The sequence below is a fragment of the Pelodiscus sinensis genome, chromosome 2 (assembly GCF_049634645.1).
Source record: "Pelodiscus sinensis isolate JC-2024 chromosome 2, ASM4963464v1, whole genome shotgun sequence".
Lineage (NCBI taxonomy): Eukaryota > Metazoa > Chordata > Testudines > Trionychidae > Pelodiscus > Pelodiscus sinensis.
In genome coordinates this window covers 238,527,643-238,549,446 of record NC_134712.1, presented here as the reverse complement: position 1 = coordinate 238,549,446, position 21,804 = coordinate 238,527,643, and the positions used below count along the sequence as shown (strand labels likewise).

General features: G+C 42.6%; 1 protein-coding gene across 6 annotated transcripts in view; it reads right to left on the bottom strand.

Annotated features, from left to right (window-relative positions):
• Positions 1-21,804, bottom strand: part of ESYT2 (extended synaptotagmin 2) — a 181,806-nt gene that overhangs the window by 7,867 nt on the left and 152,135 nt on the right. For 4 of the 6 annotated variants that reach the window (XM_075922738.1, XM_075922735.1, XM_075922737.1 and 1 more), the window contains 7 exons: positions 17,056-17,118; positions 14,182-14,256; positions 12,060-12,146; positions 11,065-11,214; positions 8,868-9,256; positions 7,965-8,063; positions 1,327-1,458 (listed from right to left, as the gene is read on the bottom strand). In XM_075922738.1, coding sequence (XP_075778853.1) covers positions 1,327-1,458; positions 7,965-8,063; positions 8,868-9,256; positions 11,065-11,214; positions 12,060-12,146; positions 14,182-14,256; positions 17,056-17,118 — 995 coding nt within the window. The remainder of the gene's footprint in view (positions 1-1,326; positions 1,459-7,964; positions 8,064-8,867; positions 9,257-11,064; positions 11,215-12,059; positions 12,147-14,181; positions 14,257-17,055; positions 17,119-21,804) is intronic. The other 2 variants (XM_075922736.1, XM_014576664.3) reach the window with 1 other exon arrangement.

The following is a 21,804-nucleotide window of genomic DNA, read 5'->3' as shown; positions in this document are numbered from 1 at the left end:
GGAAGCTCACAGCCCAGGGGTTGCCATTGATGCGGGTATCAGGAGACACCCAGCCCTAGGGCTGCTGTCAACATTAGGCTCCTGACCCTCACACCAGGACTGCTGGTGACGGCAGCACAGGTGGCTCCTGGCCCTCCTCCCCAGGACTGCCACCAGTGGCAGCAGAAGGCTCCCAGCCCAGAGCACAAACAGCCTCTCTCTTTCTTCTCCTCCTCCTGCCTTGCCCTCTCTCTCTCTCTCTCTCAGCTCTCGTCTGCCTCCTGCCTCTCTCTCCTTCTCTCTCTCTTTCTCTTCTCCCCCTCCCGCCTCTCACTCTGTGTTTCTCTTCTCCTCCTCCTGCTGCATCTCTCTCACTCTCTCTCTCTCGCTGTCCTCCGCCACCTCCGTTCTCCTCTCTGTCTCCTCCACGTCCTCTGTGTCTGCTCTGCTTTCCTCCTTTTGAATCCAGTGCCCTTTCCTGACGTCAGAGATGCATGCTTGTCCAGGCCGCGCCCCCTGGCTGTTCCCTCTGGGCAGCGCTGTTGCCTCCCATTGTGGTGCTCGGCTGACTTCTGCGCCGCACAGCCAGCCTGCCATGTGGGAGCAAGCAGCACAAGCGGCGGTTGTGGCCCTGCGCTCCCCATGCAGTACCCCGGTGCTGCATCGGGAGCGTGAACCCAAACAATTGCTTGCTCCCGCGCAGCAGCCCAGCTGAGCAGCGCAGAAGTCAGCCGAGCGCCACAGTTGGAGGCAACAGCGCCGCCCAGAGGGAACAGCCAGCTTTTCAGCGTTACAGAGTCACAGACATTGGGCTATTTTTTAAATACATCATATCAATCATATCATATAATATATCATATATCAGTGGAGTCAAATCAGCTAGCACTGGTGAGACATTTTCACCTTTTGAAGATTTCTGAAAACTTTCATCTTTGAGGAAAGGTCTTTAGGCCATAAGGCACTAGAAAAAGTGGGATCAGTAATTCATCACCAGTGCCATTTCATCAGTGATAACAGTGGAGGCTCTATGATAGAATCAACTCAAGCATTAAATTATATGGTGATAAAGACACATGCCCTGTTTATACTACTTCTCCCATCAATTCCTATGATAGAAGTAACGGGTAGTGGTGAATTAGAGAGCCAATTTGTTGTCAGAATAGACAAAGTCTTACTGAAGTCATTGGGAACAGATTAGAGTAAAAAAAAAAAAAAAGTCTGAGTAAGAATCTAAGGACTTGACTTTTTTTTTGAAAATTCCCAGCCTATCCCCACTTCATGCAACAGAAGTTTAATATCTTTGCCTGTTGCGTAATGTAAAACTCATAAACTGAAAATGTGACATACATCTGATCAAACACTGGGTTCAGTGTCTTCTTTGATACGTGAGTTTTTCTTCTTCCTGATCTTCTCTTGTCAGGTAATAAATACATTCGGACATATGGGTCAGACCCCTCCTCCGAGAAGGCGATTAGATTTCTGTGATTAAAGAACCCAAAGAAAACCCCCACCCAAAAAGAAAAATGGATTAGAACATAATTACAGCTTGTTAAATACAACATAGAATAATGTACTTGCCTCCTTTTTGGCTGCACTTTTTTTGTTCGACTTACACTTTCATGTCCTTCATGAAATTAAGAAACATCTGATGATTGTTTAGAAAAACAGTGACTAAGTAGTGATCTACAAGTATTTGAGTGATGTAGACATTGTAGAGGGACAAGAATTGCTCTGGGAGAACTAATCGTGATACATTTCTGGGAATGATGCAATGAACTGAATAGATTAGAACAACATTATGAACAACTGCTAATAATTGAATACTTTACACTGCGGGAAAGTCATGTAAAAGAAGTAGAGATAGCTGAATGTCTGCAAAATTTCAAACTAGGTTGGACAAAGAAAACTAACAAAATATATTCTACGGGAAGAGAAGGTTACTCTGCTTGTGCAGTAACAGAGGTTCTTCGAGATGGTTGTCCCTGTGGGTGCTCCAACTTAGGTCTTTGAGGCACCGCTGCATGCCTAGTCAGAGATTTACAGTAGCAGTGCCCTCTGGTGGGCCGCACATGCGAGGCAGGCAGCATGGATGGTGTTGCTACCACGCGTGCTCAGCCAACTGTCCCTTCAGTTCCTCCTCTGCCCCAGAAGAAGAAATCAGCATGTCTGAAGCAGAGAGGAGGAAGGGTGGGTGATGGAGCACCCACAGGGACAACCATCTTGAAGAACCTCCATTACTGCACAAGCGGAGTAAACTTCTCTTCTTCTTTGAGGAGTGTCCGTGTGAGTGCTCCACCTTAGATGACTATATAGCAGTATCTGTAACAGAAAGGCGGGTGCTTCGGCTAAATGTTGCGTTGGACCTTGTTTGAATGTTTGAATTCAGTGCTCCATTTCAGATAATCCTCCAGGGCATAGTGTCTGGCGAAGGTGTGTGCAGAGAACCAGGTTGCAGCTGTGCAAATGTCGATGAGAGGAATGCTGCTAAGGCAGGCCATAGAGGTTGCAATGGCCCTTGTGGAGTATGCGCATAATTGGAGTAGAAGCTTTTGCCCCTGTGGCATTGGGGTATGGGTTCTATGGCACCTAGGTGGAGAAGATGCTTGATCTCTTGGAGTAGAACGCTCTCGTGAGATGAGTCCCTGAAAAGTAACAGGGATGGTGGGTGGGTAGAAAGGATATTGGTAAAAGGAATGCAATATTTGGCCTTCACCCACTTGTTGGCCATGATAGAAGACCAATGGTGACATTGGCGGAATAGTAGATGGGTTTGGTGCTATTCTAAATGAAGGGACGACCTGACCTTCAAAATGTTTGCCTCAAGTTTGACAGCTGATACGTGGCAGGTTGGTCAGTGGCCTGTCTACGCCTAGTTTGTCGTTGCCTCCTCTTATTATCAAAATGCCTGTGAGCCAGGTTGAAAGGGGAGGATTTGTATCTTTGATTAAAAAATCTGTTTTGTTTGCATCTGGCTGCAGGTACGTGTATACCAAAGGGTTTTCAATGTCGTCCTGGAATCCTTGAGTGAATGAAGAGACACATCATTAGTGTCTGCAAACAGCTTTGATCATTGGAAGGAGAGATCTTCTGCCATGGCCTGCACCTCAAAAGGAGAAACCCTGACAAGTGGAGCCAGAAAGACCTTCTCATCATGATGGTAGGGGCATCGAGGGTGATATGTCAGAGGCATGGTGATATGTCAGAGGCGTCGAGGGTGGCTTGCAGGGCTGTACAGGAAATCAGCATGCCCTCATTTATGTTGGCTGTGAATCGGTCTCTTTTGTCCTCAGCTAAATTGTGAATAGAAAGTGAAAGCTGTTCGAAGATATGATGGGTGTACTTTGCCAACACTGCCCTGTAGTTTGAAATATGGAGTTGAAGGAAGCTGAGGAATAGGCTTTTCTCCCCATGAGGTCTAAGCTCTTCCAACCTTTGTCATATGGGGTGGGCATGTGGCACTCTGTTTGCCCCTCTGGTTGACTGAATCCTTCACGACAGAGTTAGGGAAAGGATGGGAGAATAAAAAATCTGCACCCTGAGGGATAATATTTATGATCTGATCTTTTGCAGACCGGAGGTATCGTGGTTGGTGTCTGCCATAAGATCTTGGTGGGGGCCATAAGAGCAGGGTCAATGGGTAAGGCCAGTTTGGAGGCAGGCAAGGCATGGAGTATGCTAGTCAGCTTATGCTAAATTTCAGGGAGGTTGACTAGAGAGACTTTGAGGACATCCACAACGTGCTTGTACAGTTCTTGAAAAGAATGGCAGTCGTCTCCTGCTATGGGAGGTGGTGGCATGAAAGTGTCATTGGGAGAAAAGGAGGAGGATATATGTGTTGCTGAGTGGGAGGAAACAGAAGACTCCTCATCAGTAGATAAAAGTTCCTCCTCTTCCTCCTAGCAGAGCGACCTGTCCAGTGATGGCAGGGATGCTTCTCTAGAGGGAGGTGCAGTTGGTGTATAGCATTGCACCTGTTGTGGATGTTGGGCTCGATATGGTGCCCATGGATCCCAGTAGGGCCAGCTGCATTGTGGTGATTGCAACTGCACTGTTGTATGCTGTGGTTGTGGTTGTTTTGGGGAGGAATGCCTTAGTGTGTGGGTACCAACAAAAAGTTCCTCATCTTCACCACTCAACAAGGGTAGCACCAAGGGCAGCCGAGATGGGACTATAGCTGCCACCTGCGGTACTGACTGTATCAGGCTTCGGCTTCTTCAGTGCCATCTGAGTCTCGGGCTTGGATGGCCTGGGCTTATTCTTTCTCGGCATGGATGTGTGTTCAGACGGTGCTGATGGTGCCAATTTTGACTTGCCTTTGCCTGGCGCCTTATTGCCCGGGTTCACTAGGTCCTTATATCCTTGGGAACAGTTAGTGCAGAATGGTCCTGGAGCCTCCCTGTCCGGAGCTGCAGCAGGGTTGGAGCAGGGGACAGTTTGGATGCTTGCTCCCATTTATTGGAGGAAGAGTCATCTTTCCCCGATGAATGGGATCTCTTCCTGGGCTGGTCAGAGGAAGAGTCTCTCACGGACATGGCCTTTTCAGACAACTGACACGGGGGTGAGGAATGTTCTGTGACTGAGATAGGTCTCCAGCAAAAGAAGCTTTAATTAGAGCTCTTGTGCCTTCCACATACAAGCCGTTAACTGCTTGAAATGCTGGCACTGTTCAGTGGCATGTGCCTGACCCAAACAGTTCACAGACTAGGAATGACAAACAGGGATAGACAGCCTACAGGAGAGGCCACGCTTGAAACCTGGAGAACCAGGCATCCAAGGTAACATAAAATCTGTGAGGCCAATTAGTAGCCTTCTAACAGATTAAAGATTTTTTTTTCTCCTCAGCTGAAAACAAAAAGAGAATCTTAACTAACTAAAAGAACTGTAACGCTAACTAACTATAAACACATTACAAAACTGCAACGAGAATGGAGAGCAACTGCAGTTCCGACCGATGCTGGTGGCAGTAGAGAAGGAACTGCAGGGATGGTTGGCCACACATGAGTGGTAGCAGGACCGTGCGTGCCGCCTGCCTCACGTGCGCAGTCCACTGGTGGGCACTGCTACTGTAAATCTCCGAGTAGGCACACAGTGGCGCCTTTAAGACCTAAGGTGGAGCACCCACAGGGACACTCCTCGAAGAAGAAAGTCCCATATTGCAAGCGAGATTGAATATGTGGCTTCACAGTAATTTAATAAAAATCATGGACAGGCCACAGGCAATAAAGAAAAATTCACAGAAACCCCTGCCTAGTCTGTGACTTTTACTAAAAGTATGTATGATAAAATGGGGAGCTCCAGGGTCTCCCCCATTACCCACAGTGGCCAGGAACTACAGGGCATCTGGGCAACAGGGGGACCCTACAGTCCTCGCTGCCATGGGCTGATGTTACAAATGTCTCTGGAAGTCACAGATTCTGTAACTTCTGCAACATCTGTGACAAAATTGTAGGGTTACTTAACAGCAATTGCCCTCTAACTTCTATAAATTAGCACTGGAATTTAGAAGGTCCAAAACATTCATTTCAGCGCCTTTACACCTCCCTTTTTAAACAATCTTTTAGATAATATCAAAGATTGTAATAACTAATCTTTTGAGGAAAAGTTAAGTTAGTCAAGTAGAGATAATGCTGTCATTGCAGCTATTCTTGAAGTCCAGTTGCATCTTCTAAGAACACAAAACAAACGGGAAGAGAAAAAATAGCAAAGACAGAAAATGCAACTCCTGTCTGTGGAGCTGACATGGACTTGTAATCTCACATCTGGAAAAACACAGGCACAAAAGATGATCTTATCAGCTACTCTGAGATCTGCCAAATTCACACAAAACATCGGGACATTTACAGCATTGCTTTTAGCTGACTTTCTGGTCACGGGCTTTCAGCAGTGCTATAAAATGTATACTTTTGGATGGCCAAGCCAGACTCTCAGTAGACAGATAGTAAAATGATGAAATAAGGTAGGAAAGGAAAAGGATACACTGAGGAAAAGAGGAAACAATGAAGTTTCACATCCCAGGTGGTGATTGGAATTTAGCTGTCAGCTGGGTCCCTTTCTCTCTGGATTGGTTTGGTCAGGACATTTCTGAGGATTAGGAAGAAGATCTAGGGCCACAAGAAATGGTGGGGCTCTGGCTAGTAGCCATTTTTTGGTCCTGCTTTATTTCTTTAAGAACCCCCACAAGTGAATTCAGGGAGGAATAGTCCCCTCTCCATATTATTTTTGTCCACCAATTAGGTCTACTTTCCAACATATCAATTGATTTCTGATTCCACAATTATCTTGTTTACCAAGCATCATCTTAACACAGTCCTTGACTTACATCAGTAGAATTTTTGTTTGGACTAATTCAGCCTCTTTCTTTTTGCACCTTTTCCCACAAACATTTGTTGTTATAGGTTTTTGGTGACAACTGTATGAGTTATCACTTATGTCTACCAATTTAGCTCAATTACAGTAAATTTGTACTTCCAATTATTACAACAAGCTCTCCTGCACATAGTTTACATTACAGTCTGAATAACTAAGGGTATTCTTACACTACAGTGCTATTTCGAATTACCTTAATTCAAAATATTTAATTCGAATTAAGATAATCCGAATTAACGCATCTACACACAAAATCTATATTGAAATAGCGTTTTGCTATTTAGAATTAGCATGTCCACACTGAGTGGACTCTGAACCGAAGTTAAGGCTGGCCAGAACCAGTGCCGGCAGGGCATCAGGTTAGGACTGTGTGTGGGGCTGCTGCCTGAGGCAAACTAAGCTCCGTGCTTAAAGGGACCCTACCCCCACCCCGGACAGATAGTTCTCAGGGTTCCCCGCTTGCTTGTCTACCTCGATGAGGGACAGCAAAGCATCCTGTCTTGGAGTGCCCTGAGTGCCCGCACTCGGGACACCACAGCACTCGGCCACATGGAGTCAGAGCTGCCCCTGGACATGCCGGTGCGTCTCATGGGGTCGTTGCCATCAGCCCGGCTGCACTTGCTGCAGGCTGCCATCTGGGGGGGGGGGGGGGGGGGGTGTCCATGGCTCTTTTTTAGTTCTTCTACTATGTTTTTTAATTTGGGGTATACATTTAAGATGGGCCTCTATTATGGTGTTTTTGAAAAGTGTCCATGCAGTTTGCAGGGATTTTACTTTAGTCACTACCTTTTAATTTCTGTTTAACTAACCTCCTCATTTTTGCATAGTTCCCCTTTTTGAAATTAAGTGCCACAGTTGGGCTGCTGAGGTGTTCTTCCCACCTCAGGAACGTTAAATGTTATTATATTTTGGTCACTATTTCCAAGCAGTTCTATTATAGTTACCTCTTGGACCACTCAGGACTAAATTGAGAATTGCCTTTCCCCTTTTGGGTTCCTGTACAAGCTGCTCCAAGAAGCAGTCGTTTAGGAAGGTATCAAGAAATTTTGTCTCTGGAACTCGTTCAGAGGTGACATGCAGCCAGTCAATATAGGGATAGTTGAAATCCCCCACTATTATTGAGTTCTTTATTTTGATAGCCTCTCTAATCTCCCTTAGCATTTCATAGTCACTATTACTGTCCTGGTCAGATGGTCAATAATAGATCCCTACTGTTATATTCTAATTAAAGCAGGGAATTACTATCGATAATAAAAGGTGTGTGTGGACGGGCAACAGGGTTTTTGTGCAAAAAGAGCCAATCGAAAAAAGCATAGGTGCTCTGGTGTCTATTCTGTGAATAATAATCAGAGCTTTCTTTTGAGAAAGCATCCATGCAGACTGGACGCTCTCTTGTGCAAGAAGTTTTTGCGGAAAATCTCTTCTGAAAAAAGCGTCTTGTGCAAAAAGCCTGCAGTGTAGATGTAGCCTAATATACTCCAAAATGTGGCCTTAAAAGAGCTCCAGCCAATAGACAAGTCTAAAAGGGTGGAGGAACAGTCTGGACGTTGGTAGTTATGCCAAAAGTTATGCAAACAAATAAAAACATAAATAAATAAAGTGTGACAGGCTGTGTTTACCTGCAGGAATGCACCACCACAATAAGTTTGTTTCTTTGTGAGCTGTGACGAATTGTTAACTGAATCTGTCCTAATGGAGACTGTCCCAGAGTTGTTCCACTGTGAGAAGAAATAGAACATTACACTGTATATAAATGGCATATGAAAGAACAGATCCGTTAAATTATATATGCAGAGAACAATGGCTTCTGTGCTTCTCCACACTATTTTAAGTGAAAAGCATGAAGGTACTTTGAGAACTTTACATACGAATAATAAAAGGAAATGTAAAAAGCAGTAAATATCATTTGCAGCAATCCTCATTAGTCTAATAGGAACAGAATGATTATTAAATATCCTAGATTTCACATCAAATCCTTCAGCAGTTAATCCTGCCTTTCACCTACTCAACATAACTATCTGACTCAACATATCCAGCTGACATTGATAATGTTAGTAGAATCCCATGGAAAAGTGGGCCACAATTCACTAGTCCATAAGAAGCCAATAGTATATGGACATCTCTTTGAAATGTGGAAGACAACTGTAAAAATGGTACCTTCTTATTTGACTTATTTGCTCACTGTGGGTCTGCTCATTTGTCTATTTGCTTACTTTATTTGATAAAAATAATGATTTAATTTCTCTTAGTACTGCACAGCCAATATAGCTATAAGTATACGGTGGAATTTATTCTACTTTGTGCATTAACAAAACTGAGAAGTTCTAATTGCAGAATCTTTCTTTGTGGGAAATTAAGAAGAAGAAAGATCAGAGACTCTTTTTGAGCACCAGGCTGTCTATACAGTCCTGTAAACTGGACAAATCAAAACAAGTAGGCTCTTCCCTTTTGGTAGCTGTACTAACAATGCATTACTAGAGCAACTCTGAGGTATTGCAATAAACAAGTATTTAACACTCTACTTTTCAAGTTGTCGCAGTCTCTGACGTAGCTCTTGTGTGGCGATGGGCAGTGATATGTCTGAGGCTATACTTGGAGTTGGTTCTTTGACTGAGAGGTGACTGGGAGAATAGGTGACATTGGAGGCATGGAGACTGGAGGAACTTCGGCTGAGATCCGTTCGCCATTGGGGACTGGCATTCGGAGGATAATTTTTTTCTGCTATATCAGTCTTTTTATTACTGTTGGTCACTGGGGAACTTGGGACAGGTTTGTGTGAATCAGCTGATGGTGAAGCAGGGACCTGAGGCTTAAAAGAAGCTTTTCTTGAGTCTTTGGAAACAGACGGTCTCTTTACTTGGGCTGAGTGTTGGTGATCTGGAGATCTCTCTGGCTTTTCAAGAGACAGTACCTGGAGGCAGTAAAAACATTAATGCTCTACATGATGATACAGAAAATAAGAATACATATTTACTTCTACCAACTTTTTGGTACGAAATTTTTGACATGCTTTTGTGCCTTCTTTTAACATTAGTTTTACTTTTATTCATGTTTGTTATAAAGTGAGTGTTTTTTAGTGAGGAAATACAACTGGTGTTCTGTACAGAAACTGCATATTAAAATTAGTCAACTATTAAAAATTACTCAGCATCACTATTTCCCACTCATCTGTCATTTTCATTCTCATTATTCCTTTCCTCAATATGGCTATTGTTGGTGCAAGAATTGTCTACTCTGCAGCTCTTGTAATCTGGAAAGTCTCCAAGAAGCTTTCTGCCTCATCTCTTCTGAAATCTCATTTTACATCAGATTATTTTTTCTGCATATTTTCTATACAGCTTAATTTCTTTCTTTATAAATAATTTCATTTATTCATTAATGTACAATATATTTGTACAAAAATAGTCTAATTTATTCCCTATTTTTTATATTTAACTCTGCAAAATATTTTGGGAATATAGTTTGTATAAGAGTTACTACACAAAATAAAATTGGATTTTAACATATTCCAGTCTACTGTTACTTATGCACTGTTCTAATTCATCAGGCCTCAAAACAGGGGAAACACCAATATGCAACAGAAGCCACATCTAGTCAGCTGTTTGCAGTTTTACTTTGAAGGCACTTTTCTATGCCATTGACAAGCTCAGGATAATGCAATACTGAACTAATGTAACATGTACGCGTTTTGTAATTCTCGATCTATTTCATCAACATTTTTAATCCTTACCCTTTCACAACTGAGAATAGCACACAGTACAATAATGAAAGAAGATTCTGTCCTTCCTTTAAAGCCACAGTGTCCAACATGCTAACCACACATGGCTGTTTGGCTGGAAATAGCCATAATAGTGACTTTGGAACTGGTTGAAACTAGGGATGTAAAAGAGTAGTCTAATAGTCAACTACCTGATAAGCCTAGTCTTATCTGGTAGTCGAGTCGACTATTCGCATTCCTCTCTCCCTTGCTGCCTCTATATCAGTTCCCCTCTGCACCATCTCTATGGTGCAGGAAGGCAGAAGTGCAGCAGTGCTGCCTTTTAAATGTAGTAAGAGCTGGGCAGCTCTTACTACATCTAAGAAGCAGAGCCACAGACGGGTGAGCTGGCACAATCCAGGTTACTTCTGCTTAGTCCATGGACTGCTTAGTTCTGGCTCATGCAGCCCCTGGTAGCTAACCCCACTGACTCTGCAGTTTAAAATGTAGTAGGAGCCAGGCTGCTGTGTGCCTGGTTCCTACTACATTTAAAATAAGGAGCCACAGCACTTACTCTTATCAACTAATCAAGTAGTCAATGGAAATTCCATCAACTACTTAATTAGTTGATTAATCGTAATTTAACATCTCTAGTTGGAACTGTTGGACACCATGGCTTTAAAGCCATAAAACACAGGCTACAATAAGTCTCAAACATGGTGCCTCAACTCAAACATTCAGTAGGTGAAAACAAGTGCTACCATATATGCACATACAGATGTAATACATAAAGTATAAAAAGCTGAAAACAGCTAAGAACTTTAGTCAGGAATATAACAGACTGCAAATCCATGTGATGCTTTAACCTGGTAATAAGTAAAATAAAGCAGCCCTCGTTCACGCTTGTAGCTGCTTCTATCACTTCACACTGATTCAGACATTCTAGGCTTCAAACTGACACACAGAAAATGACTGTCCTGGAATTTCATTATATAGATTATTTTTTAAATCCCTTATAATACCCTGAGTGCAATCTTCATGTTTATAGTGCTGTTGGGACCAGAATTGCAAAGTTGGAACCGCTGATGCATAGTTAGATCTTTGCTTGCCAGCAGCTGGCTCAGAGGAAGCTTGAAATTTCCCAAAGAACACTGATGTTGTTCATCCTTGACCTAGAATAATACACAACACAATATGCTCAGCTTTATAAAAATACTCAGAAAAAAAAAGGAAGTTGTAAATTTAATGACAAGTTTTTATCATGTTTACATATAATTTGCTCTTAACCCAAACTTGACAGGTGTTTCATTGGGGCAGGAAATATCAAAGAACCCTATGTGTCCAATATCCATTCACTCTTATCTTTACTTTCCTTAGAAAGCAAATAGTTTAGCTTGAGCACTGATACAAATAAGATGGAAAACCAGTGATCATTGCTGTGTCTAGTTGGGTTGAAGATGAAATCTATTAGCTAGATTTTGCTGACAGCCAACTATATCAGACAAAAGCAAACTCACAACAGTTAAGAAATGGCATAATTCAACATTTCCTATCTTCTCTAGATAACTTCAGCTGTCCATATGAAGTCTAAAAAGCACAAAGAGTATAGCAGTTGGACAAAATAAGGAAGTCCTCATGGAGTCAGCTACATAAAGGACCTGGTCACAATAAATAAAATAATGTTGCTTCTGTAAGTTAATGAGTTATTGAAAGAGCAGCTTGTTAAGGCGGAAGAAACCATTACAGGGATGATGAATTTAGCACATAAAAATGCAAGACATCTGATTTGGTATACAGGAGTTTGAAGTTTACCTATAATTATTTTTTCTCCCATTATCAAGCAAGTACTTACAAAAGGTCATCTTTATGCTGGTTCTTAAAAAGTGTTTAAGTTTAAATTGTAGTGCTTGTTACAATACCTCCATGATGTCTGGCTCTTTAACAGCTTGGGAAATATGGCTGCTAGTTCAAAATCCTGTGGCAAAAAAGAATACAGAAGGACAAAGAGGCACCATACCTCAACTTCAAGATCCTGCCGTTTGGGATTGTGAATGAAGAAAGTGAAGTTTTCCTCCCATACAGGTTCATTGGTCTTGTATCGAATCTGAAAGGAAAAACATGTTCTGTCACATATAGAGTACTTCTCTCAAACAAAACTGGTGTTGAATACATCCTCCATTTATACAACTGCTTTGTAATAATCATGTTTTGAACTTGAACAACCCACAGAGGCAGCAAATAGGGTTATCTCAAAACACACATATGGTTCAGTATACTTGCGTATAGTCTTTTAAATAAAACCTATTTTTAAGGTTTCGGGTTTTTTTTATTTATTAATAATTCAATAGTTGTATGTAGCTGTCCAAAATTGGGGTGTAAGGTGGTGGTGGTGGGGGGGGGAGGGGTCTCTTTTTAGAATATATTCTGTGTATACTGAGTTATGTATATTGTGTGTAATAAACATCCCTCATTAGAACAGTAGATACTATAATTACTTATCTCTTTATAATGTTCTTAGTGCGCTTTAACATAGTACTCTTTCAAATAGCATTAAAATGTAGCAGGGAACCTTTAGCGCACATCAGTAGGGTCTACAAAGACCAATTAATGAGCAATACATCAGCACGTTTTAGAAATCACACCACTGTAGTATTGTTAATCAGTATAGACAAACCCTTACATAAAAAACAGCAGGAAAGGTCACTGTAACAAACATTTTCTTTAATTATTTATTTATTTGGTTATTTATTAACTGGTGATATTTTATCTGTGTATATCAGTTAAAACCTAAAATTAGAAGCCCTACTTATTTTGTAAGTTACACAGAATGATTTTCACATTTTTTCAATGTACTATATTTGTGCAAAGTACAATTCTAGTTAGCAAACCTTCACCCTGGGCAGTGATGGTCTGTGAACAAAGTAACTTCATAAGAGTGTGTGACGGGGGTATCTACCCCGCACTGAGGAGCATGCTCTCAGGAGAGGCAGGGTATAAAAGCCTTTAGAGCCACTCAGTTGGGGCAACAGCCATGACCGGGGAGACCATCTGGGAGGGTCTGACCTGCCAAGTGACGCCCCAAGAGCTGAGCAGTGCGCCAGGAACGGTAGTCAGTAGCCCAGGATGGAGGACTGTCATCTGGGTGCTCAGCGTGTTTCAGTAGGAGCCCCCGCTGACTGGGCAGCGGAATCCTCCATTGTCAACAGGGCCCTGGGCTGGGACCCGGTGAAGCGGAAAGGCCCTGGTCCTCCTCCCTCCCCACCCCACAACAGGCCAGCTCCCTAATAGTTTGGGAGGCTTACATGTAGATTAGGCCTACAGACTGTATTTATCCTGATAGAGGGGACTTCTCTATGAACTACACTGCCAGGCCATATTTACCCCGATAGATGGGACTTTTCCATGAACCAGGTTGCCAGACTACATTCACCCTGATAGAGGGGACTTCTCTATGAACTAAGCCCCAGGCCGGGGTTACCCCTGTTGAGGGGAGAGTACTCTGTTGCGTAGGCCTTTAGGCCGCCTTTTCCCAGGTAGAGGGAGCAGCAACACAAACTTTGGTACTTCAGGACTGTCGAGGGGGCTTGCCGCCTCAACAGGATCCAATTTATCTTAGAACTGGTCAATGCTCTTTCCCAGTCTTCCTTGGTGTCAGCAGGGTGCGCCAAGACTGGATGACACTCTGGCTAATGAGGCCCACAGGCGTTTCCCATTAGCCCCTCAGACATGGGCTTGCTCAGCTGTCTTCAACTTCCCTTTTCAGACAGGCTGTAGCAGCCTGTCCAACTGTACAAACAGACCAGAAAGGCAACGGCTACCCAAAAGAGTTTAGAGCCCACATTCATGCTCGTCCACTCCCTAGGTACTCTGTTGTTGAGAATGCCACTAAGGATGCTAATCTGTCCCAACTGTGGGGGTGGTTTTTGGTAACCTGCATAAACACTGAACTAAGCCCATCAGCTCACTTCAAACAGATAAAACTTTAAATTGACTTCTGATTACAACCTGTGTTAGACTCAAGCTGCTGACATAGGTGCTAAAGGCTCAAGGTGCTAAAGGCTCAATAATCCATTGCCAAGGACATACAGTTAAGGACCCAAATGTCTGTGAAAGAGCAAGTGTTGAGAGCAGAAGTTTACCTTACTTTCCTGTGCCTTGTGTCCAACTGACAATAAGACAAGAGGGTTGGGGTTGCTGTTTATCTTCTTTCCTGACTGATAAAGAGAAAGCACAACATCTTTAGAATATACTGTTACATTTCCCTTTACTTCAATTTCATTCCAGTATTTAAAACCCCTCAGTTTTTGAGCCCAATATATTTTTAAATATCAAAATTGTATGCACTTTATGTGCATTTTTATTATCCTCAGTATTTAACAGAAGGCATGAACTGAGTGGAGGCTTATTAGCTGCTTTACACACAGGAACAACACAGATGCACCTTTCCACAGGAGACCACTTTAAGAGCAAGCTGAAGTTTCAGAGTGCTTCCAACTGTTGTTCTCTCTTTACCCTTTGAATGAAATGGTTTGGGAAAGTGCAAACTCCCAGCCTAATAATGCACATTACAACTGACAGAGTGTCATATGAACTGCAAAATAAATATTGCGGTTTGCATGCTGATGGGAAATATGGAAAAACAGCAACTCAAGAAGCTTAATTTATGTACAATGCAATAGTATAATTAAACTGGATTTAATACCAGGTCATAACCATTTTTCCTTTTTTGGGTGGGAAGAAAGCAGATGCACTGTAATGTACCTGATAAGTAACTCTATAGTTTACCAAACACTCTTTATTAGAGAATCAACCAACTCTCATATCTGAGCCTGGTTCCCCAGCTGAATAGCCTTAGAGCAAACTGTAAAAATAAACATTAATTTAGAATCAAACTATATAATAGAAATATTTCTAATTATATATTTCCATAACACATATTAGATTGGCCTATCAAATACAAATTTAAGCCAGAGAGAAAAGTTAGACATGAAAGTTAATCATGTTAAGAAGCTGTTAAAGCAATTTCAGGAAACAGTATACAAGATCAGTTTATTTTGGATTTAACCATAAAAGAGATTGAGATTAAACATAAATTAAGTAGAAAAGTTAGTTGAATCCTACTTAAAACATGTAAGGTCACAGGAACTTACTTCATGATTTAATCACTACTCTTCTTTTGAATTTGTTAGGTATTAAGAATCAGTTTGTATCTGATATTTTCCACCTAAGCTACAAAGCTTATCCTTCTACATTTCACATATCCTATGGCATAACATGATTTTTATCAGATACATTCTGCTTATTACCAGCATTTCCTTTAAAGCACAATGGTAAAGGAAAACTTCTTTCATGGACAAATGCTCAATATCTATTTTTAAACTTTAAATATTTAGTCCCAACCCAAAAAAGGCAGGATGTAAGTGTTCAGAGAATACAATGAAAATAAGTTTTAAATCTATTAACATAATTAAAGAATGCTATCTGCAGACTCAAATAAGGAAAACTTATTTTGAAATTTTTTGGTTCACAAAATGTTGCCTAAACATCTTTACTTTGTATAAAGATTTAAATAATGATAGAGGCATTAGCAAAATTTTCTACAACAAACATTGACTACACGGTGGCGTTAAGTAATAATTTTAGTCCTATTAAATAAATGATTTGTGCACATGCACAACCACCCACTGATCTCCATATCATATGCTTTAGCAAATTTAATTTATTGTTCACTGGATATGCTGGCATCTAAACTTGGAAATGGTTATTTCAAGACGTTCCTCCCAGTTCCCCCTTATATGCAAGCTATTCTCAAATTATTCTATAATTCTAATCTCTGGTTTTTACATGCAATATGTCTGGACATAAGGAAATATATATGTGTTTATGACTCAAAGAATTTTTATAAAAATCAAATCAAGAAAAAAACAACACATTTTGAATGCATTTTTTACACTTTCTTTCATGTAAGAAACAAAAGATAATGCAAGCCAATGATACATTCAGAATGTATTTTAGGCACATTCTAAATAGAGAAGAGAAAATTAGTATTTAAAGTTATCTATTTTTAGACCAATTACTAAAGCAAAGATTCTTAAAGATTTCAGAAATTAACAATAGGGAGACTGTCTTTTTTTGTGTCATAGTGTCAACAAATCCAGTTTTTAAAAACCTGCATATACAAATCTGGCTGTGTCTACAGTACAAAGAAAAGTCAGTTTTTCCACTTTTTGTTTTTCGGAAGAGGCTTTTCCAAAATTTGGTGTGTATACGGCACCAAATTTTGGAAAAACCTCCTCTTTCGGCACATCATTTCTTTCTCGTTCAATGAGGTTTACAGGGATGGCGAAAGAATGTGTCCACTTTTCTGACTTTTTTTTTTTTTGGAAAAGTGGATGCATTCCTTGAATGTGGCATGACTTTTCAGGGGTAGGTATCCTGGAAAAGGGCTGCAGTGTAGACATAGCCTCTAATAATGAAATGGAGCTCAATTTTTGATACATCTCCTTAAAGCTTTGATTATCAAATAGGAATAATTATATGCTTATTATTAAGCAAGTACTCTGGTGAGTTGAGACAAGAGTGCTTAACATCTTACAGGACTGAGCCCTGAATGGAAACTGACAGCCCCTAGAGAAAACATCCAAATGAAAACATAACTTAGAAATTGAGCAGGACTAAAATATAGTGTTTATTACCTATTTCTGTAAGGGTAAGCAAGTCCTATCCAGCATGTGGGAGATGTCAGCTTTCCTAATGAAATATTACTTTAAATCAGAAATCGAAAGCCACTATTAATCATTTAGTTGATTTAGAGCCTAAATTCTCAGTCAAAGCATTTTATTTATGTATTGACTATGTCATTTATTTATTGGTGCTAGCAATTAAATATTCTGGCACTAAATGCAGTGATGATAATAGAAATTCCATCCACTATTGGGCAGAGACCTTTTGCAGACATTTGTGAATTTTCAATTAATGTTGTGATCTTAAATGGAAAACTGTATTAGTGTTACCTTTAGGGCTTTCTGAACAGCAGCCTTCTTCAAGCCATCAGGGTTAAAGTTTAATGGATTATTCTTGTAAGTCAGGAGAGAACATATGAAGGGTTAATAAGTCATGCAATGAAGCGATTCCAGTGGTTAATTAATTAATGACATGACATAAAGAAAAAAATTCCCCATCCCAAATGAAGGAACAACCATCCAAAAAGAAGCTACTTCAAAATTGGCCAATACAGTATCTTCTTTCCTTTTCTACTACAAGTATTCTGCTTTTAAAACACACAGATGTTCAATCCTTTTATATTCTCCTGTATCATTTCTGATGATATACAAAAAGGCACTGAGGTTTACAAAAAAGATGATAGGGAGTATTGTTTCTCTCAAAAGGCCTTTTATATAATGCACTTTCCTATTATGAGAAGTGGAGGTTACTCACCTTTAGCAGTCACTGATGTTCTTTGAGATGAGCATCCCTGTGGGTGGTCCACAGCAGGTGTCAGTGAGTCCCAGCACCGCAGACTGAATTCTTCTCAGCAGTACCTGGGGGGGCCGTGCATGCGCTGTGCCACACAATCGCGCATGTGTGGTGGGCACTGTGCCACGCAATCGCACATGTGCAGTTCCCCCTCCCCTCAGTTTCTTCTCTACTGGAAATCCGGCTGATCAGAGGTCTCCAAAGTAGCGGGGAAGAAGGGAGGGTAGTGGAGCACCAACAGGGATGCTCATCTCAAAGAACATTAGTTACTGCTAAAAGTCAGTAATCTCCTCTTTGAGAGAGACACATCCCTGTGGGTGCTCCACAGACGGTGACTGCAAAACGATATGTCCTATGGAGGTAGGGATTTCAGATCTGGTAAGTATGCAATAGACAATATGGCCTTGGTCACTCTGGTGGAGGAGAGGTTATGCAAAAGTGTGTAATGTTTAATGAATGTCTAATCGGCAGTCCATGTGGCTGCAGCGCATATGTCCTCAATGGCGACCTTGTGGAGGTAGGTAATGAGTACCTGCCCTGGTGGAATGGGAAAATATTGAGGTAGGTGGTGGCAATTGGTTATGGTGGTAACAAATTCTGATGCAGTCGGAAATCCAGCATGATAATCTCTCAGATGATATCTGCTGTCCCTTATTGACTTCTGCTATAGAAATAAACAGCCTGGGCAAAACTCTGAGAGGCCTTGTTCTATGGAGGTAAAAGAAAAGTGCCCTACATATGTTGCGAGTATGCATTTGTGCTTCAAAGGTATTGGTGTGAGGTTTGGGAAAGAATAAAGGTGGGTGAATAGTTGGATTGATGTGAAAGGAACTTGAGGTGGGTGCACAGAGACAACTTATCTTTGAAGAAGGCAATATATGGGGATCTGCCATTCGGGCAGCTCTCTCTCCTACCTGCTGGGCTGATGTTATAGCCACTAGGAATGCAGTTTTAAGTGACACGTGGAGAAGCGAATATATAGCTTGAATGGGGGTTGTGTAAGGGTGTTTAGCACCAAATGTAAATCCCAGGGTTGATGTATAGTGCCTGTATGACTTTCATGAACCGTTTTGCCACTGGATGTGCAAAGACTGTAGTTTCCTCAATTTTTGTATAGATTGTTTGAACAGCTGCCAAGTATACATTGATGGAGCTGATAGAGAGATGTGACTGTTTAAGGTTCAAAAAGTAGTCTGATATCACAGGTAACGGGGTCATCTCTGGAGAAATGTTGTGGGGAATCACCCAGTGAACAAATCGTGACTATTTTTTCATTATATGTCTTTTGAATTGAGGGAGCCCTAGTGTGTAGAACAAGGGTTGGCAACCTATGGCTCACGAGGGAGCCAAATATGACTCTTCTGGAGCCCCAAATCAGTCCCTCCTAGCTCCTCCTGCAGCAGAGAGCCAGCGCTGGCACTATAGCCTTACAGTTCCCTGCAAGACTGGAACACCAGTGTCAGCTTCCTGTGGAGGTGGAGCATGGGGGGAGAAAGTCCGAGCCGCCCCACTGGATCCAGGGTGCAGAGAACAAGTGGAGCGAAAAATGACTGTGCGCGCTACCCTTTTCTTTCCCCCAAGACACACTTCCTGGAGGCTTCCCCCGTGAATATTTCCTGGAGGCTTCCTTCTGGCAAATAGGAGCAATGGGAAACCATGCCTGTGACACGGTGTGAAAACAAGTAAGTGCCCCGCTCATGACCAGACCCCAACCCCCTTACTTACCGCCTACCCCGGCCAAACACCCAGCCCACTCCTTCCCCCTGGCCAGACACCTTGCTCCCAGCTCACTCCTGCCCCCGGCCAGACACCCTGTCCCCGGCCAGATAGCCTGCTCCCTGCCCCCAGTCAGACACCCTACTCCCAGCCTGCTCCTGCACCCTACCTCCCACCCAGACCTTGCACCCCCACCTCCTGCCTGGATCCTGCACCCCCATATCCCTAACCCCAGCCCTGTCCCACACACTTAACCCCTCATTTTTTGCCTCACCCCAGAGCCTTGGGGGGGGGGGGGGGGGAGGGCATAAAGTCCACTGACCCTGAAACCCCAGAAGAGTAAATCTAGCCTGAGGTCTTGCACCTTAGTCCTCCCTGCCCCTCCCACCACCATGGGGCAGGAGCACCAGGAGAGCGAGGTGCTTTTCAGTTGGGGGCCACATCAGTAAGGGTTGGGGATTTTAGAGGATTTTTTTAACTTGCTTTTCACTTGTGTCGTCCTTGACAGATTTTTCTGTGGGTCAGTGGCTTCCGACGCAAAAAAAGTTCCCCATCCCTGGCATAAATAAAGACAACGTTGAAACTTTTTGTATTGGACATATTTTGCTTTATTTAAAAATGAAGCCTGTCTAAGGTAGCTAGATTTGGTACTGCGGTTGATGGTCCTGTTTTTGCTGCTGGTATGTGTATGCCGGATACCTTGGTCTAGGATACAGCTCGTATCTATCCTGCCTCCTCCTGGATGCAGGTATATGGATACCAAGGGATCACAGCGTCACCCTGGAATCCTTCATGGAGCTAAGGACCTCATTGGTTTTAACCGTAAACAACTTATCACCCTCAAATGGTAAATCCTCCATGCTTGCCTGTATCTCATGTGGAAATGTCAAAGAATTGAACCATGAGGTTCATCTCATGACAACTGCAGTTGCTGTTGATCTGGTGGCCGTATCTGCAGCATTGAGAGCAGCTTGGAGAGCTGTTCGTAATATTGCATAGCCCTCTGAAATGACTGCCTTGAACTGCTGTTTCTTGGCCTCTGGTATATTTTCAATAAAGGTGCTGAATTTTGAGTAGGTTTTAAAATCATATTTGCCCAGCAGCGCAAATGTGAATTACAAGGTGGATGATATGTAAACTTTCCTGCTGAACAACTCCAGTTACTTGCTGTCTTTATCAGCCCGAGTGGAGCAGGGCTGGTGTTGCTTATTCCACTGATGGGCCAGCTCCATCATCAGATAATTTGGGGGTGGGTAAAGAGGAATTCGGACCCCTTCAGGGAAACGTAGTATTTCAGACAATCTGGCAGGATCCATAATGGCAGGATTTATAGGCAAAGCAATCTTGGCCAACAGAGTGGCCTGGATGATTTTAGTAAGCTTGTGCTGTGTCTCCAGCATCTCCTCCATGGTGATATTAAGGTTAGCTGCCACCCTCTTGAAGAGATCCTGAAAACCAAATGATGTGAAGTTATCAGTGCAGTGGGAGGTGGTGGCATGACTGCCTTGTCAGACAAGGAGGATGAGTTTGTGTCCGGGGACGTATCCAGGCCAGACTCATGAGACTATGGATTTACCATCTCCTGCAACACCCTCTGTAGTGATGGGAGATTGAGATGCAGGAGAGGGGACAGGCTGAGATGCCTTCTTTTTTGTGTGTTTCTTTCCATAATTGTATGCCCATGGGATCTAATATTGCCACTGTGAGGCATAAAACACGGGTGGTGGCATCCCTGGGTGGGGACCCCAGAGAGGAATGTCCAAGCTGACTGGGTTCCTGAAGCTGGGATGTTACTTCATCATTGTAGCTGTCATCTCTAGGTAAGAGTGTAGGTGGTGATGTGTTGGTACAAAGGAACAGGGAATTAAATGTAGATGAAACAGTGAGGTATCTCTGGTGGAAGTACCTCAGGATGGAAGTGGATGGTGCTATAACGGAAGGTGCCGTGGTTGGTACCATTGTGGCCATGGAGGTAGCTGATACCAGGGTGTGTTATGATGCTGAGGTGGTCACAGCACCGTTAGATGGTGCTATGATGCCAATGGCCGGTATGGCTAGTTGTTGTGATACAATATCAATAAGCCTCGGTGCTGACATGTCTGTGCTCTGGTTACTCCATGCCAAGGTGGCCCTGAGGTATGTGAGGCAGGCACAGTAAGGCCTATAGCCTTGGTGCGGGCTCTTTGAGTCCCGTGCCTGGAGATGGGCCAATCAGTGCCAGAAACGCCCAGGGCATCATAAGCACATAAGTACTAAGTGGTGCCCTTTCAGCCCTCGGTGCGGATCTTTCAGTTGCATGCTGCTTGGGCCACTGAGCCTTATGAGGCAATGTCGAGGCATGTTTCTTTGGGGACTTTTTCCCTTTTTCAGGTCTCAGTTTGTCAGAGCATTTTGTGCCTGGGTTAGAGGATGGATGTTGTTCCTTTTCCATCATGAGCATTTTAAGGCGAAGGTCCCTATCTCTGCATGTTTGTGCCTTAAGCTTGGCACAGTGCTGGCAGTCCTGCTAGACATGGACTCGCCGAGACATTTGAAGCGTTTGGAATGTCCATCCAAGACAGGCACAGCAT